Here is a 20,315-nt window from a genome sequence, read left to right as displayed (position 1 = left end):
AGTCTTTTTTGACACAGCCCTAGTAGTCTTTGATAAATTCTTGCCAACTGGTATGGCACATTTGTACATGTCCTGCCATAGACCTGTATTTAGTTGTTTTTCTACAAACTCCTGATTTCCTTTGGTAGAAAATGGTATTTCAAAACCAAAATTTGAGGGGAGATATAGATATATATATAGATATATATAGAGAGATATATATATATGTATGTTTGTTTCGTTTTGTTTTTGTTTTTTTAATGTTTATTTTTGAGAGAGAGAGTGTGAGCAGGGGAGGGCCAGAGAGAGAGGGAGACACAATTCAAAGCAGGCTCCAGGCTCTGAGCTGTCTGCACAGAGCCCAATGAGGGGCTCCAGCTCACAAACCCGTGAAATCATGACCTGAGCTGAAGTCAGACGCTTAACTGACTGAGCCACCCAGGCACCCCCAAAATTTGAGTTTTTAGCTGTACTAATTGCTACTAGCTTGATCATTGTTTCTAGATCTTTTTAGTTACTAGAGCTAATAAATGTATGTGTTTACTTGTGTTTGCATAGTTTTTAAGATTGAATACCTTCATGAGTCCATGCTAATACTTCATATTCAAATTCAGGGCTTAAGGGTAATTATTTAATGTCTTCATTTACATCTGTATCTTTGTCTTGCCCTGAGAATCCTGTCTCTCATCAACACGTAGAATATCATTCATTCATTCATTTTAGAGAGAGAGCCCACAAGCTGAGGAAAAGGGCAGTAAGAGAGAGAATCCTAAGCAGGTTCTGCCCTTAGCACAGAGCCCCACACGGGGCTCAGTCCCACTACCCTGGGATCATGACCTGAGTCAAAGTCAAGAGTTGGATGTTCAACCAACTGAGCCACCCAGGTGCCCCTGGAATATCTTTTAACAATTTGTTTTATCCTGTATTATACACAAAATCTGGGGAAAATAGTAGCATAGTACCATACAATATGATTACTGAAAATAGTCTATAAAGCCTTTTGCATATGCTCACTCCTTTTTTTTTAAATGGCTACACTGTATAACATTATCAAGTTAAATAGTTATTTGTACTCTTTTATGTATCTCATTTAGTCTTAGCTCTACATTTAAATATATATTTGATGCTTACTGCTAGTCTGTACATTATTGTGCCACCAATCATTTTTCTTGTTTGAAACTCATTCTCTAGTAGATTCCTTAAAAAATTATAGGAACAGTATCCACTCCCTCAGTTTTTGTTGATGAAAGTTTGTCTGCCCTTTTTATATTTGAAATTAATGAGCTAGATATGAAATCTTTGGCTCATAATTTCTTTCCTTGAATGTCTTAAATATATTACTCCATTTTTGTCAGGAATAAAAAGTTGTTTCTGTTACATCTATTTGGTTTTTTTTTGTTTTTTTTTGTTTTTTTTTTCTGGATATCCAAAGGATGTTTTCTTCTCCTTTAAAGTTCAATAATTTATGAGACTATTTCTTAATGTTGGTCATTCTGAGTTGATTTCCCCAGATATGTGGTATATTCTTTCACTATGGAGTTGCACATATATTTAAATTTCAGACATGGTCTTTGAATTATAGTTTTTAATACTCTTTTCTCTTGCATTGGCTTTCTTTTTTGTGGGCACTCTTGTGGACATATGTCAGATGTTCTTTGCCTGTCCTCTGTATCTGTTGCCTTTTCTTGAATCCTTTTCCATCTTTCTTATTTCTCTTGTTCTATAAAAGTTGCTTTTCATTGTCTATTTCTTTTAAAGTATAACCTATCACATATGGTGACTCTTGTGTTCTTACTGTCTCAGACTTCATTTTGGAATGATTTATGTCCAATTCTTTTCTTTTTTTTCTTTTTTTTTATCATTTATTTATTTTTGAGACAGAGAGACACAGAGCATGAACAGGGGAGGGGCAGAGAGAGAGGGAGACAGAATCGGAAGCAGGCTCCAGGCTCTGAGCCATCAGCCCAGAGCCTGATGCGGGGCTCGAACTCACAGACCGCGAGATCGTGACCTGAGCTGAAGTCGGACACCCAACCGACTGAGCCACCCAGGCGCCCCTGTCCAATTCTTTTCTGAGTTGAAGTCAGACACTCAACCCGCTGAGCCACTCAGGCACCCCGAGATATATTATTTATAAAAAATTCTCTGAATATTTATCAAGAAGCTAAAAAGAGTACATAGTTTACTCAGTTACTCCCATTCTAAAGTGCCTGTTGTAGTTTTTAAACCTCAGAAGACTTAACATTTTTATTAAATGCTTATTAAAAGACAAAAATGAATGTTTTAAAAAATATGAATCCTCACATCACCCACCATTTCATTTTAGAGGTGACTTAAATACCGAGGTTAGCATTCTCAGTCATATGTCAGTTTTGTAAATAGAGTTCTAATTCTTGCTCTGAGTAGATAACATGCCTTCTTCATCTGATGCTTTGATTTAAGTATCCAGAATTAGTAAAGAGAAATTATAACCTATTGTCATAATTTGGGCAATAGAGCCTAACTTGATCCCTGTGTTTTAGTTAATTTATAAGGATGGCCTAGGAAACTGTCTTGAGTGGCATTGTTGAATATCTTTCCAGAGAATTCAGTTGCAACAGGTTGAAAGGCACTAATATTCCTTAGATAAGGAAGGCACAGACATAGTATGCCTTACAGTTCGTGTAATATTTTACATTTTACCGACTATTTATATACCTATTGCTCATTTGATTTTCACAGCTAACCTGTGATATTTGCTGAGATTTCTTTGCTGAGCTTTTTTTAATTATTATTATTTTTATTAGATTTACTCTAAGTATCTTTTTGGGGGGAGCAATGCAAGTGTTATTGCATTTTTAATTTTGATTTCTATAATTCATTACTGTTACTACATACAGTCAATTATTATATGTTAATCTTCTGTGACTTTACTGAATTCAGTATTTCTGGAAATTGCGTTCTTTTTGTATATTCCTTGGGATTTTTGATGTAACAGAGAATGTTTCTTTCAAACCTGTATGCCTTTTATTTTCTTTCCTTGCTTGTTGCACTGGCTAGAACTTGCAGCACTATGAATAAGAGTGGTAAGAGCGTATATTTTTGCTTTGTTCCTGATCTTAGAAGGGAAGCAGTCTTTCACCATTAAGTACAGTGGCATTTGTAGATTTTTTGTAAATGCTCTTTATCAAGTTCAAGTTCCCCCATTCCTGTTTTTGTCAGAATTTTTATCATGAATATATATGTGTTGAATTTTGTCAGATGCTTTTTTGCATCAATAGACAGGATCATGTGACTTTCCTTTAGCCTGTTAGTGTGGTGGATTATATTGATTGATTAAACCCCATTTGATCATGGGGTTTGATATATATATATAGATATAGATATAGATATAGATATAGATATATAATTTGATATATATATCATTTGATTGATATATATATGTGTGTATATATATGTATGTGTATGTATATATATATATATATATATATATATATATATATCACTGAGTATCACTGATACTGTATTTCTAGTTTTGTTTTTTCTGGTTTTATGTCTCTTTCTCTGACACCACTCATGCATTGGTGGATGAGGCTTGGGGGCATTTCATTACAGGTAGGTGGGAATAGAAGCCCAGTTTTTCTGCTCAGTGTTTGTTGGCACCCAAGAGGGAGAAGCCAGGTGGGTGGAGGTCGGAGTTCTGGCTCCCCACTCAGTCTCCACTCACACTGTGATGGAGGTAGCCTTTTTACCACTGAGCAATCATCAGAGTCCTGACTCTCCACTGGACCTCCTCTGATTACCCATGAGGAGAGGAGAGAATATCTGGTTACTATTTTGTCTGACACCTTCCTGGAAAAGGTGTTGTGGCACCTTGTTAAACTTCACAAGAAGGTGGAACCTCACAAGAAGATAGAAGTCTAGGTACCTCACCAGCCTTTGCTGATGGGGATGAGAGTAGGGCTACAGTTTGTGGTGTTTGGCTGCAGTAGAACAGTTACCATCTAAAAGTTTTCTTTCCCAGTTCTTTGGCTAGAGAGAGTAGGCTTTTATTTTGTCTGTCACATCTGATGGCTTTTCCAGGTTGCCAGCTTTTTCAGCTCCAATCTGGGATATATGAAGCAAAAAGAAAACCCTAGCAACTCATTACCATATCATTCGTCTCATCCCAAAGTCCCAAGGCAATCTTCCTTTTTCCTCTCCACATCACAGTTTTCTTATGGCTGTTCTGTAATATCATGCCCAGGGTTTTAAATGATACTTAAGTGGGAGAAATAGGGAAAAATACATCTATCCCATTTTTCCCAAGTGGAAGTCTGAGATTCACATTTTTAAAAAATTTCAGGAAATGATCATTTCCCTGGTATAACTATTAACAGAAGTTTTGCCAGAGGAAAAGATGCTTTTCACAAAGTCTATTTTTAATATAAGGTTTGGGTAAGACATTCAAAGCATTATAGATGTATTCCAGTGCATACAAGGCTGTCCTGTAGAAATGAAACACTCAACTTCATTGTAACAGTTGCCATTAAGAAGGAAGTCCAGGGGTGCCTGGGTGGCTTGGTCGGTTGGGCATCCGATTTCGGCTCAGGTCATGATCTCACGGTCCGTGAGTTCGAGCCCCGTGTCGGGCTCTGTGCTGACAGCTCAGAGCCTGGAGCCTGTTTCGGATTCTGTGTCTCCCTGTCTCTCTGCTCCTCCCCTGTTCATGCTCTGTCTCTCTCTGTCTCAAAAAAATAAATAAACGTTTAAAAAAAAAATTAAAAAAAAAAAAAGAAGGAACCCTAGAACTCTTCAGTCAGCCCTCATTTAACAGATTGTCATTCACAGTGTTTTAGTGCATTTTTTAATCTGACCTCCTTGCCATCCTTCCCCAACTGCTCAGACTTTTCCAGAATGCTCTTTGAAACTTATGATCCTCTGAAGTTTATTCTTGCTCCTATCTGAAACCTGCATCCCCACCAAAACAAAACCCTGGTTGAAAGACTCCCAACTATGGGAAAAGCTAGGACTAAAGATGGCTTTTATGGAGTTGGTACTAGGGAGCAGGTCTAGGCCCCATCCTTAGGTAGTGACTAGATGAATTAGAGCCTTGGTTACTCAGTAATCCTCCAGGAAGGCACTGAAACAACATGGGTAGAGACTAGTCTGGCAAGGGAGACAAAGGTGGGATTGAAGAGAATGGAACTGTGAAAATGTTTTTATAGTCACTATCTATAGAAAGGGGAATATGGATTATGTAAAGTAAAAAAAAAAAAATCTTCTATGAAGATCATGAAATTTGCTGTTCAGTGGTACTCAAGGCCCTGTGGTCATCTTCAGTTTTCTGCCAGAGGAGACTGTAACAGTTGTTGGGGACCAGGACATGATTGATTCGAGAGACATTCTTCTCAGCTATGCTGTACTGTGGAGTCCCTTTTGGAGTTTTTTTAAAGTCAGCTGTATTCAGATGGAATTTTAAACACAAAATTTGAATTTCAGCAAAAATGCACATTCATGTAACCACCAGTATTGTAAAGTTCTAGAACATTTCCATCGTCCCCAAAAGTTTCCTTGTATTCCTTCCCAGTCAGTCCTCCCAACCTCAAGCAAATATCTGATCTGCTGTTGCCATAAACTATATTTGCCTTTTCTAGAATTTTATATGAATGGAGTCCTTCAGTGTGTACTGTTTTGTGTCTGGCACTTAATTCACTCAGCATAATTTTTAGAGTCATCCTTTGTTATCAGCGGTCTACTCCTTTTCATTGCTGGGTAGTATTTTAATGTGTGGATATACCACAATTTGTTTACTCATTCACCTGCTGATGAATATTTGAACTGTGATCAGTTGAGTAGAGTGTTCTGTAGATGTCAAGCCAGTTCATCTTCTGTGTCCTTTCTGATTTTCTATTTGTTTTATCAGTTACCGAGAGAGTTGTGGTGTTGAAATATCTAAGCATAGACTTTTTCCCCCATCTTTCAGTTATATCTGTTTGTTTCATGTGTTTTGTGCATCTGGTTTTGGATATACACAGAATTTTTATGCTCTCATCTGAATCAACTTTAACGTATGAACTCTATCTCTGATGGTAATCTTTTTTTCTGATAGTATAGACCTTGCAGCTTTTTCATGATCAATTTGATCTGTTGTTATCTTTGTCCTTTTTCTTATAACTTACATTTTTATGTCTAAAATGTGTTTCTTTTTAGAGAGCATGTTGCTCTTTTCTGTGCATACCAACAACAATCACTACTTTTTCATTGGAGTGATTACTATTCATATTTACTGCAGTTAATTATCAATATGGTTGGTGTAAAGTCTCCCGGGGCGCCTGGGTGGTTCAGTCAGTTAAGCATCTGACTTTGGCTCAGGTCATGATCTCACAGTTCGTGAGTTCAAACCCCACATCAAGCTCTATGCTGACAGCTCAGAGCCTGGAGACTGCTTCAGATTTTGTGTCTCCCTCTCTCTTTGTCCCTCCCCTACTCACACACACACACACACACACACACACACTCACTCACTCTCTCTCTCTCTCTTTCTCTCTCTCTCTCTCTCTCTCTCTTTCTCTCTCTCTCTTTCTCAAAAACAACCAAACATTTAAAAAACAATAAAAATTTTAAAAAAATCTACTGTCTCACAATTTGTTTTATCTTTGTCCCTTCAGATCTTTGTTCCTTTATCCCTACTTTGTAATTTTTTTGGAATAGCTAAGTACCTTTTAACATTACACTTTATGGGGCACTGGGTGGCTCAGTCGGTTAAGCGTCCAACTTCGGCTCAGGTCATGATCTCATGGTCCGTGAGTTTGAGCCCCACGTCGGGCTCTGTGCTGACTGCTCAGAGCCTGGAGCCTGCTTCAGATTCTGTGTCTCCCTCTCTCTCTGACCCTCCCCCGTTCATGCTCTGTCTCTCTCTGTCTCAGAAATAAATAAACATTAAAAAAAAATTTTAAAAACAAAACAAAAAAAACCATTACACTTTATTTTTATTGTTGGTTTACTTCTCATACATCACTTTTTTGCATATTTAACTTATTACGGTTTATTTTCAGGCAGTATCCCATTTCCTTATAATGTAAGAGTCTTTTTTTTTTTTTTTTTTTTTTTTTTTTTTTTTTTGAAAGAGAGAAAGAGTACAGGGCAGACAGAGAGGGAGAGAGAAAGAATCCCAAGCAGGCTCAGCACTGTCAGTGCAGAGCCTGACACAGGGCTCCAACTCACAAACTGTCATGACCTGACTCAGATGCTTAACCAACTGAGCCACCCAGGCTCCCCATAATGTACTCTTAAAACTGTATATTTTCATTCCTTCCCATTCCTTTTTGCCACTTTTGTCATTTATTTTAATTCTATGTATTAAATCCGAGTATGTTTTTATTTTTATTTTAAATTGCTATCTTTTAGTGAAACTTAAATATGATTTTTTTAAAGATCTTTATATTTCCCAATGTATTTCCCATTCCTGGCACTATTGCTTTATACAGATCAGGGTTACCATTTGGTATCATTTTTCTTGTACTGAAGAACTTCCTTTAACATTTCTTTTAGTAAATGGTTGCTGGCAATAACTTTTCTCAACTTCTGTCTTTAAAAGTCTGTGGTTTGACTTTAATTTTGAAAAATAGTTTTGCATACATGCACCCTAATGTTTATAACAGCATTATCTACAGTAGCCAAATTATGGAAACAGCCCAAGTTGTCCATCAGCTGATGAATGAATAAAGAAGGTGTGGTATATGTATACAATGGAGTATTATTTGGTCATAATAAAGGATGAAATCTTACCTTTTGCAATGACCTGGATGGAGCTAGAGAGTATTATGCTAAGCAAAATAAGCCAATCAGACAAAGACAAGTACCATATGATTTCATTTATGGAATTAAAGAAACAAAACAAATGAGCAAAGGGGGGAAAAAGAGAGAGAGGCAAACCAAGAAATAGACTCTTAATTACAGAGAACAAACTGATGGTTACTGGAGGGGAGGTGGGTGGGGAACGGGTTAAATAGGAAATGGAGATTAAGGAGTGCACTTGTTTTGATGGCACTGGTGCTGTATGGAAGTGTTGAATTACTATATTGTACACCCGAAACTAATATTACATTGTATGTTAGCTAACTGGAATGTAAATAAAAATTTTAAAAAGTAATTTTTCTGGATATAGAAGTCTAAATTGACAGGCTTTTAATCACTTTAAACAATGTTTTTCTATTGTCTTTTGGCTTACTTCATTTCTTTTGAGAAGTCTGTGTTATTTTATCTTGGTTCCTCTGTTTTTTTAAAAAAAGTATTCTAATATTTTTAAATTTATTATTCATCTTAGAAACTTGGCAACAATGTTCCTTGATGTGGTGTTCTCTGTTTGCTATGCTTGGAGTGTTTTTGAACATATTTAAATATGTGATATTATAGTTTCCATTAAATTTGAAAGATTTTCAGCCATTCTTCAACTATTTTCCATCCCTCTTATACCCCCCTCCATTTGGAACCTCAGTTGCGTATGTTAGACTATATAATCTTGACCTGTTGTACACTGAAGGTTTATCATTGTATTTTTTGGAGTCTTTTTATTTTCTGTATGCTTTTGTTTAGGTAATTCTTAATTGTATCTTCAGGCACCTCTTCTGTACAATCTAAAATGCTATTAATTCCCATCTAATAAACTTAGCATTTTGGATGTAAGCTTTTCATCTTTAAAAGTTCTGTCTAATTCTTTTAAAAATCTTTTATTTCTCTTTATGTTTATATTTCTCTTTATATCTTTAAAAATATATCTGTAATAGTTCTTTAAAATGTTTATGCTGAAAACTTATTTATTTATTTTAATATTCATTTATTGGGGGGGGAGATATAAAGGTGTTTTAACTTATCACATAGTAGAATCGACATTCCAGAAGAATGTACTATCTTTATCCTCTGACTTCATACACATCTTGATATGCCCCTAGACTTAGAACTTCTCTACTTGGCGAAACACACCAATAGAGGCAGTTTTATTTTGCTTTTAATGTTTTATTTCCTAATCTTAAGTTACGCTGTAGGTGATACAGGACTTACTTGATACATGTTTACATGAATTTTTTTTGAAGGGAGAGTATGTTCCAAATTCTAGCAACCATGTGGAGTCACCTTTTTTTTTTTTTTTTTTTTTTTTTTTCATTTCCAGAATGTGGCCCAGGTTAGCTGCTACAGTGACCTCAAATCCTTCAGTGCCTTTTCTGTTTGGTATTGTGGATTCCTAGCTGGCGTAGTTAAAACATGGTTGTGAAGGACAGTTGCAGTCCTCTGAGTAAGGACTTGGTTGTTTAGGACTTACCAGTTGTTCTGTTAGCCCACAAATATTCTTTAGTCCTTGCATTTGTGTCAAGTGAGTTGTTGTGAATACAGATGTACTGATGTTATCAAGTGTAACATAAAGCACTGATTTCACTTACGTTTGGTTTCTACTAAAAGCATTGATTTTTCTTTGCCATTTTGCAGTACCTTCTCCAGGCAAATTCCGCTCCCCTGCAGCACCGTCTCCTTTGGCTCTCCGGCAACCAGTAAAAGCGTTTAGTAACCATGGCTCTGGTTCTCCTGGTAGCCAGGACACAACACAGCTCACACAAAACACCTCTTCACCTGGGCCGCCCATGGTTCAGAACACAGTCCCAGCAAATCCTCCCCACAATATCAACAGCACTACTTTAACCAGACCTGCAGGGACAACAGCGATGAGAAGCGGCTTGCCCAGACCCAGTGCCCCTTCTGCTGGGGGTATACCAGTGCCTCGCAGCAAACTTGCACAGCCTGTGCGCAGGTAAGCAGCAAATGTTCTGTTCCAGCAGTCTTGAGCGTAGGAAAGTGGGTAGACTGGAATCACACCCCTCACCGCTTGTGGTAGCAAACGTAGAGTCCTACTAGGTTCCCATTAGAGTCTTCGTAGAATCTGAATAAAACATTGCTTTATTGTTTTAAAGAAATCATCACTTAAGACATCGGGGTATCATACCACTTTGGTTCAGATCAGATTTGCTCAGATACCTGACATGATTAGGCATCTCCAAAAACTCCTAGAAAAAAAAATGTTAGAACCACTCAATTTGGTTGTGATATTTGTTCATTTTGAATATAACGTTTCTCAGTAAAGATAAAGAAGCATATTAGAGCCTAGAGCGAGATTTAAGACAAAACTTACAGCTACCAAATCTGAGTATAATTCAGGAGGGTGGTTTTCAAACTTTGAAAAGGCTTTCATCTTGTAAGCATTTAAACTGAGTTACCCGCATCTTTGTCACTGTCAGATAAATTACATTTCTGAATTCAGTAGTAGAGTGCAACAGCTACACTGCTAAATAACTTCTATGGACCTTAATGCACTTTTACAATAGCATGAACATTGAACTGTGGCTATCCTTATTTTTCAGAGGAGAATATAGAAATTTAATGAGGTGAAGTAATTTGCCTGAGACTACACAATAAAAAGGCTTTCGGTTCTAAGTATGTCTGACTGAAAAGTCCATTTAAGCACGGTGCCATTTTACCTCTCTAATTATGGTGATGCTAAGTCTCTCCTATCACAGTCATCACTCTGCGCCCCACCCCTTTAATTAATTAATTAATTAAAAGTTGGTGATCCATGCTGTTGGAAGAAATGAGAGTCTTCCTTTCTTTTACTGTAGTGGCTGTGTTAACAAAAAGATGTTAGTGAAGTCACCTGACAGCCAGTAAAACTTGAAAGTTGTAGAAATGCCAAGGGTGGGACTTGCGTGATGCGAATAAGCTGTTTAGACTTTTGACCTCAGTGATCCCCTGGAACAACCTTCGTGGATCAGGGTGCCTCCTACAAAGTAATGAATATATATGGTAACATTTCATGAAGCCTTTTAAATCACTTAATGAAATTGCTTTATTTCAGATCCTTGCCAGCTCCTAAAACCTATGGTAGCATGAAAGATGACAGTTGGAAAGATGGCTGTTACTGACCAGCAGAGATGAGAATGCAGAGGTCCACAGCTTCATGGATACCCCTTCACCAGGCTAAAAGACAACTTTTATATGCAGACTGTTCAGATAAGACTCTGGGGATTGGTAAATCCCAGCCCTCTCTGTCTTAATTAGCACAAACTGACAGAGATGATCAAGCAGCACTTTAATGACATTTAACATCAGATGTGTTTGGTAATCATGCAATCACTCTCCATGGAATCACATTTAGTTTTGTTTAATAGAAACTAAGTTGATTTTTTAATATTTGACAGAGGCCAATATCTGGGCAAAAAACTAACGGATGCCAAAGAGAAATGCCCATTTGTAAATGAGAGAATACCTTTGTGCACAAGAAAATGGTGAATTCAAGCTATCCAAAACTTCACGTTCAACCTAATTTACTGTATAAATAGTATCAATAAATATTTGTGTTAATGAGAACTAATATCCTGACTAATTATGTAAAATGTTTCACTAGTACTCCAAGAAACTAGATTGAGATAGAAGGGAGGGTGGGGGTAGGAAGAAATCTAGGCTAGGGATTTCAAACGTGATACCTAAATTTGTGAGAATTCTATAAATTATTTTTTGCAGATTCACTGGAAAAACTGTCATTTTGTTTAACCTTACGTTTTGGATGTAGCTCACGTATCACCGCCGCGAGATAATGTTACACCGTGCATCCACCACGTTGCATTGACACATCGGACTTCTGTGTGTTTGTTTTGATTGCCAAAAGGGCTTAATATCAGTTGTACAATCTTTCTAAACTTTATAGCTCCTGGCTCAGGAAAGATAGCCTTTGCTATTGAAGCCAACTTCTTCACATGCTATTATATCTGTTAGAGAACTAAGAGATCATGTTTTTATTAACAGGTTACCATGATAGGAAAGAGCAAGTAGTATGTGTCTTTAATCTTGATATAAACACCACCGCCTCAGTGCTTACAACCTGGAACAAAACCATACAATGAGAGAGAGGGGGAAAAAAATCTATGCACTTAACTTACAAAATCTCTGGTAATGACAGTTGTATTGTTACTATTGACACAACGGTCTGTTATGTGGTAGGAAAGTATAGTCTGCTGAATCCTACTTGAGTTGATCCACTTTAAACTAGGTAACTGTATAAAACATCCTTGAAAATACTGTCCCTTTTGACTTAGATTCTGCCTTACGTTAATTTTTACATTTTTGGTAACAAAGGAAACCCACTATATATGACTCTAACCTGTTAAATACTTGCTGTCTAGTGGCCCTTAGGTATATCCTGGAAATCACTTATTTTGGTTTTCCTAGACAATTACCAGACTAAAACTTTCTTCAGCAGGCTTCTCCTTTTTCATGGTGAGGTCTGTTTTGAAATATTTAATTTAAATGGCTCTGAAATATTGGCTGTCAGGTCACCTAAAGGATTTGAGCGATTTGAACGAAAGTTCATTTCCTGTTAGTCAAAGACATTCTGTAAGTTGGCAAAAGATACTGAGAGAGAAATGAGAAACTTGATATTCAGGATAGCGTTGAGGTTGATAGGTTGAGAAATTGATAAAACTTTTAAAACCAAGACCCCCATTTCTGCCATGACACCTTGGTATTTTTTATTAGCTTGACCAATAGGGAGTCATTCAGTTAGCCCAGCAGCTGGAGATTGAAACTGCCAGTGCTAATGTATTTTGGTGTACAATGCAAGGAAGAAATTTTATCCTTGACTATGAGGGTGATGGGTGTGGGTCAGGAAAGGATGGCGCCAGAATTGCACATGATGATGTACTAAACAAATGTTGCTTTTCAGAGGAAGATAAAGAAAGCATCTGCTTCGGGTGGGGGGTATCTCATGTAAAAAATCTTAAGTAAAACGACTAGCCACTGTCTCTTTTTAAAATCATATAGACACAAAACAAAATAGGTCTCAGTTTCAGTGCAACATTGCGAAAGAAAAATATGCTGCAATCTAATAATTACAAGGAATTTTAACTCTATTTGAAATACCCATTACATTAAGTTAGATTATCTGTTTCAAAAGGAGTATTCAGGTTATTTAACTTTGTTTTCAAATGGCTGCATCAGAAAAAAAGTCTATTTTTTTTTTATTAAAATATTTCATCACTTGTTTGTTAAAAACGTATTTGGATCTGAGTTGGGTAAAACATTATTTTACCTGCTGTCGTACTACCACAGACTATTGGCTTTTAGGTTCCTAAAGAGAAAAATTGCCTTTTTACTAGAAAGCCTTTGTGTATTGCCAATTTTTCTGTTTGGGAAAATCTAAGGACTCACTGTGGTTAGTCTTACAGAAGAAACGTGGATTTGATAAACTAGTGCCTATGATTTTAACTTATGTTTGCTATATAGTAGTAAAGGTTTTATGAATGTTGATTATTTTTCTGTGCCAACAGCCCAGAATTGTCACTTATATGTAAGCAGAAGGCTATGAGCTCTGCTTCCAAAGTTATTTAATTTTCTCAGTGTTTGAATGTTATTTTTTTGTAAGTGTGTTAATAAAAGTGTAAAAAAATTGGAAAAAAATATAAATATTCTTAACTCAAGCATTTGCTGGATCATTTTTCTACAGAACTTGTTTGTATAATATAAAACACTCTCTGAAGAGTTGACTTTTTTCAGTTTTCATGCCCTGGAAATCACATTTTGTAAAACTGGGGACCATTCATAATTGTCAGATACTTTTTAAAACTATCTCAATACATCACTTTTATAAAAAAAAAAAAGTTTTTTTGACAGGAAATTAGATACATATTTGTCCCCAGACATTTGTATAACTCTAGAATGATCTAGACTATGTATGTTTAAATTTTTATTGAATGTACAGACGTCCATTTTTGACATTACGCATGGTCCTTTTTAGATCACATGAAGTTTGATTTGCAAACATTTCTATAGCTGAACTTGTATGTGTGGTTGCCTCCTTAATAAACAGCCTGACCATAATGTTTATTATTAAATTTATACTTGTTTTTTCAAGTGTTTTATTAATTTCTGGATATGGTAAGATTCCCCACCCCCAGTTGCCTACAATCGGTTTTAATAAATTTCTCAGCTGATTTTTTTAAACACACAGACCCAAGTCATATTTCCCTTTCAAACTTGATCTTCATGAGATGGAATATATCATGTTATAGTTTCCTTGTCCTATTTATTTCATATTTGGATTATTTGGAGTATATTTATAGTTTACTTGAAATTGGTAGCTTCTTAGAACTTTGTCACCTGCTACGAATTGATACCTACTTTCAAAAAGCTAGCATATATAAATTAAGCAAAAAGCTATTATATATGAGTTTCCAAAAGGAAAAAATTAATACATTTTCAAGCCAAATGTATTTATTTAGTTAATCATGTATATTTTTCTCTTATGGAAAATTGGAAAATATCCAAAATTATACAGTTTAATTAGTTCCCCACATTTCCTTTTGGAAGTTTTTACTGTCCTTTTTGTTACAATTGGTTTCATTAATACAGCATAGAAAAATGATACCATGTTTGAATTTTTCCTCAAGCCAATCTAAAAACTTCTAAGAACCATTTAAAATGAAATGCCAGTGTACTTGGAAATCAGTGAATGAGAAGTTTACTTAAACTTGGTATATGCCCAGTGCAACAGGAAAACTCACACAGAGGTTCTTATGAAATATTTGCTATATCAAAGGGTAGCTTTGAGTTACAAAAGCAGCAGATTACCTGATACAGAAATTAACTTTGAGGAGAGGTTGTGAATGGGATGTTCACATGAGCATGAAGCTAAAGTTAACAGCCCTAATACATTTTTAATGACCCTAATATATAAGTCTGAGTGGACTAAATCGTATTCTGGTTGCTAGTCTGAAAATGGAATAGATTTCACTCATGGGCCTTACTTGATACAGCTCAGCTTAAAACTATGTTAAGTGCATGCCAATCTCAAGCCAAATCTTTATTGAAACTGGGTGAACTTAACGTTTTTCTCTTAAAAAAACAAAAACAAAAACAACCTTTGTTTGATTTTGAAAATAGTAGAGACTCATTGCTTCAAAAACCAAAAATATTAAGAAATATAAATGATGTGGGGCCTGTGGGTGGCTCAGTCGGTTAAGTGTCCAATTCTTGATCTCTGCTCAGGTCATGATCTCACCATTTGTCAACATTCATGAGATGGAGCTCCCCCCCGGGGCTCTGCACTGACAGCAGGGAGACTGCTTGGGATTCTCTCTGCCCCTCCCCCACTTGTACGCATGTGCTCTCTCTCTCAAAAATAAATAAACATTTAAAAATATATATAATAAATGATTCCACATATCACCTTGGGATCCTGCAGTCTCACCATCCAGAAACAAATATTTAAGTGCTCACCTAACATGTTTATAAAATGCTAAAAGGGGGGCACCTGGATGGCTCAATCAGTTGAACGTCCGACTCTAGGTTTTGGTTTGAGCCATGATCTCGTGGTTTGTGAATTTGAGCCTTGTGTCGGGCTCTGCATGGACCGCGCAGAGCCCGCTTGAGATTCTCTCTCTCCCTCTTTCCACTCCCCCGCACACACACACTCTCCCTCCGTCTTTCAAAGAGACACTTTTAAAAAGTGCCAAATGGAAGGGTAGAACGTCTTCTGTTTAGGATGGGAAAATATTTTATTTTTTATTTTTTTAATTATTTATTGTCAAATTAGCAAACATACAGTGTGTAAAGTGTGCTCTTGGTTTTTGCGGTAGATTCCTATGGTTCATCGCTTACATACAACACCCAGTGCTCATCCCAACAAGTGCCCTCCTCAATGCCCATCACCCATTTTCCCCTCTCCGCCACCCCCTCCATCCACCCTCAGTTTGTTCTCTGTATTTAAGAGTCTTATGGTTTGTCTCCCTCCCTCTCTGTTTGTAACTATTTTCCCCCTTCCTTTCCCCCATCGTCTTTAGTTAAGTTAGAATGAGAAAGTATTTTAATAGGAGTTTGCTTTTGAACAGAAGTGTACATTAACTGGTATTGAAAGCTTGACCCACAATTCTCCATTCCTGATTGTAGATGTTCCCTGATGTTAAGAAATCCATCATATATATTTTGTATGTGTATAACAGTTGGGTGTTCTCACGCAAAATTTTACTATAGAAAACTAGAGAAATAACAGTTAAATTATAAAAGAAGAAAAAGCACTTAATTCCATAGGTAAGCAACCACTTAAATTTGAGGATGTTGCCTTTTTTTTTTTCTTCTGAGGGTATTGGGATCATATTCATGGTTGATAGTGTAACTTTATTTATTTATTTATTTATTTATTTATTTATTTATTTACTTACTTACTTATTTATTTATTTTTGAGAGAGACAGAGAGAGTGAGTGGGGGAGGGGCAGAGAGAGGGAGAGAGAGAATCCCAAGCAGGCTCTGGGCTGTCAGCACAGAGCCCGACGCGGGGCTCGAACTCACACACTGAGATTATGACCTGAGCCGAAACCAAGAGTCGGACTCTTAACTGACTGAGCCACCCAGGTGCCCCGATAGTGTAACTTTTTCTTAACGCTACGGTCACTGCCATCATTTAGATACATTCTGCTGGGGGAGGAGTTCCAGGCAGAGTATACAAATACTAATTCCAAAACTTCACCAAACCTGTATTATCATGGCTCTTTCATACAGTATCTTTTATTGACACTTGAACTGCCACCCGCCTCGACAGTCTACCAAACTGAATTGACAGTATTGGTTGAGTACCCTTCCAGTTTTAAAATAAAATAGAAATAATAGGCACAAACAACCGAGATAGTCTAGATTCGAGTTCTCAATCTTTGGGATCACCTGATTGGCTGTTAAAACACAGCTTTCTGCACCCTCCTGCAGGCGTGCCCATTCCAAATTAGATCTCTGGTCCCAAGAACAAAACTTCTAGGATTAGGATTCCCCAGCATAGTCACGTGCCTCCTACTGGCCTGTGGTCAGGTGATCAGGGTTAATTACAAGCCATGAAGCTCCTATGAAAACATAGATGGAATGAGGGAAGACCACTTTTCCTGAAAGTGGTGCTATCCCCATTAAGTGGGCCTGGTCTTGGGCAAACAAAACAATAGATGCACCACAAATGTCTCAGTGCCTATCCTATAAAATGATTGTTTCAGTCAGTGGTCATATTTTCCTGGAGGGAACATCTGTAGTGAGAGAGAGGGTTCTGACAGTATTTGAGCCCTTGGCACAGTTGTTCTTGAGACCCAGTGTCGTTCCTGTACTCGAATTCTGTGCAGCACCTCAGTCCTTACCATAAATTCCCCTTGGTACACAGGTCAATTTAAGCTAAGATTCTGTCAGTTGCCCCTAGAAGGAAGGGTTACTTTTTCAAATTTTTTTAAGCTGATAAAATACAGGGGCGCCCGGGTGGCTCAGTCAGTTAAGCTTCCGACTTCAGCTCAGGTCGTGACCTCGCGGTTTGTGAGTTTGAGTCCCACGTCGGACTCTGTGCCGACAGCCTGGAGCCTGCTTTAGGTTCTGTGTCTCCCTCTCTCTCTCTGCCCTTCACTCGCTCACGCTCTGTCTCTCTCAAAAATAAACATTAAAAAAATTTTTTTAACAAAAAAAATTAAGTTGATAAAATACAAAAAAGTATAAAAAGCGAATGTTCAGCTCAATGAATTACTAAGTGACTACATGAGTTACCACCACGTAGGCAAGAAATAGACTGTTGGTGCCAAAAAACCTCTCCCAATGCTACCTGCCAATCGCTACTTTCTTCTCTTCAGGATAACAGCTATCCCGACTTCTAACGTGATAATTTAGTTTTACCTGTTTTTGAACTTTATAAGAATGGAACCATACCCTTTGTAATTTTCTTCTATCTTTTTTCTGCCTAATTTTGATTAAAGGTAAAGAAATGGGGTTTCTCTCAGACTCAGGTACCATACAACGAAAGTAATGTGAGATTCACCCATATTGCTGGCGTCGCTGTAGTTTCTTCATTCTCATTGCCATATTATATGTTATTGTATAAATGTATCATAATTTGTCCACTCTAATGTTGGAGGACAGTTGGATTGTTTCTAGTTTGAGTCTCTTGAAAATAATGCAGCTTTGGACTTTAGGCATCGTCAAGATGAAGTAAGCCCTCAAAAGCCCCTCTCCCACTTAAAACAAAATTTTGGACAGAATGCAGAAGGCAACTACCTGAGGGCACTCAAAAATATACAAAAGCAGATAGATTGGGAGGGGAGTCAAACCTTGAGAAGAGACCCATACAAGGGTGCGTTTCCCATTTTCCCCTTTTTTCTCTCTTGGCCCCAGGCCAGGAAGGGGGTACTCAGTAGAGCTGTCATGGCGGCTCCTCTGACAGGTCATAAACCAGAGGAAACTGAGGAAAAACCTGTGAAAGAAAAATTCCAAAAGAAAAAAATGAGCTCCTGGAAGCTAGAGCATGTAGAGAAGGTTTTTCTTTTCTCTTTCCGCTCATGGCATGTCACTGGTAAGTCCCCCCTGGAGAAGCCCCAGTAACAAGCAGTGCCAACAGTTAAAATTGATGGAAACTCATCTTTCTGGACAGAGACAATGGGAAAAGAACACAGTCTGAAGAATGAGGATAATCCTCATTTTTCTTCATTTACTCTCTTTGTCCAGAATGTGGCCTGAGCTGTGGAAACTGTGCAGTAAGAGTGATGGAACTGAAATTCCAAGAGAAGCTCTGTCTATCTGGTCAAAGGACAGAGCAGAGGGGCCCTGTGGGCAAGGGGGAAACCATAGAAGAGCTAGGGAAGGGACTCCTCTTACGCTGCTGTGATTGGCACGAGCTCCATGCTTAGCCTTGAGCTACACATGCTCAGACCCCAAGCAGCACAGCAAAGTCTTTGGGAACTGAACTACAGTTTGAAGCACAGAATATGACACAGACTCACGACTCATAGTTCACGTGTGAGATCCATCCAATACAGATAGCATAACAGCCTTTGTAAGTTGAACTGACATTGGAATCACAGCTTCCAGAAGTTGTATCAGAATTTGCTATTTGGGTTGATTGTTAAAAATCAACATTGCTCCAAATATTTTAGCAGGACCTAGCATCTATAATATTAAAAATGCCCGGCTTATACTCTAAAGTTACTCAACATATAAAGCACCAGAAAAGTGTGATCAATTCTCAGGACGGACAACAAATGTCAACACAAAATGATCCAGATATTAGAACTCAGACTCTAAGCAGCTGTTATAACATGAGATAAAGGAAAACACTCGCGATGAATGGAACTGAGGAAGTTCTCAAGAGAGTAGTATTTTTTTTTAAAGAACCAAATGGAAAGTTTAGAACTGAAAAAATACCCGAAACTTTTAAAATTTGTTAGATGGGTTCAATAACTGGCTGAGGACAACAGAAGGGTCAGTGATATTGAAAAGAAATCAGTGGAATTTATCTAATTGAGAACAGTAACAACCAAAAAAAAAAAAAAAAAAAAAAAGACCTGAGCCCCAGAAACCTGAAAACCAACATCAAAAGGTCTAACATTTGTGTCATTGGAGTCCAGTAGTAAACTGGTTCTCGAAAAAAAGAAATAAGTCTCCAATGTCCAGGTGTAAATATCCCCATCATGGCCATTTTCAAGCTGTCAACATGGTATCACTGAACTTGGAGTTGGGAAGAGATGTGCAGAATCAACAAGCTGGTTCCAGCACACCAATGTTGCTCCCAGAAAAAAACGGAGAAAGAAATAGACACAGAAAACTTATTTGAAGACATAATGGTTAAAATCCCCAAATTTGATAGGCATAAATTTACAGATTCAAGAATCTCAGTGAGCCATACCGATCTGTGTTGATAACTGGATAAACTCAAAGAAAACCACACCCAGACACATCACAATTAAACTTCGACTCAGGGGTGCCTGGCTGGCTTGGTCAGTGGAGCGTGCCACTCTTGATCTCAGGGTTGTAAGTTCAAGCCCCACGCTGAGTGTAGAGATTACCTAAAAATAAAATCTTTTTAAAAATAAACTGTTTAACTCAAGGAAAACAGGATAAACTCAAACACATACCCAGTCACATCATAATTAAACTGCTGAAAACCAGCGATTAAAATAAATATTGAAAGCATCGAGATAAAACACAATATATGTAGTGGAACCAGAATTCAATTGATCAGATTTCTGATCAGAAACCCTGGAGGCAAGAAGATAGTGAACAGTATCTGTAAAGAGCTGGGAAAAAAAAGAATTATCGTCTCAATTTTCCATCTACTGAAAATTTCCGTAAAGAATCAAGGTAAAATAAAGACATTTTCAGATAATGGAAAACGAAGAATTTTTTGTGTATAGGCTTAAAGGAAATGATGCCATGAAAAGATGCTCAACATCACTCATCATCAGGGAAATACAAATCAAAACCCCAATGAGATACCACCTCGCACCTGTCAAATGGCTTAAATTAACAACACAAGAAAGAACAGGTGTTG

General features: G+C 37.3%; 1 protein-coding gene across 2 annotated transcripts in view; it reads left to right on the top strand.

Moving 5' to 3' along the window:
* SLAIN2 (SLAIN motif family member 2) overlaps window positions 1-13,875 on the top strand; it is a 73,141-nt gene extending 59,266 nt beyond the window's left edge. For both annotated transcript variants that reach the window (XM_023253135.2, XM_023253134.2), the window contains 2 exons: window positions 9,424-9,742; window positions 10,841-13,875. In XM_023253135.2, coding sequence (XP_023108903.1) covers window positions 9,424-9,742; window positions 10,841-10,907 — 386 coding nt within the window. In that variant the 3' untranslated portion in view covers window positions 10,908-13,875. The remainder of the gene's footprint in view (window positions 1-9,423; window positions 9,743-10,840) is intronic.
* Window positions 13,876-20,315: the final 6,440 nt, after the last annotated feature.

This window comes from Felis catus, chromosome B1 (genome assembly GCF_018350175.1).
Source record: "Felis catus isolate Fca126 chromosome B1, F.catus_Fca126_mat1.0, whole genome shotgun sequence".
NCBI lineage: Eukaryota > Metazoa > Chordata > Mammalia > Carnivora > Felidae > Felis > Felis catus.
The sequence above is the reverse complement of the archived record's forward strand: the minus strand, read 5'-3'. Positions and strand labels throughout refer to the sequence as shown.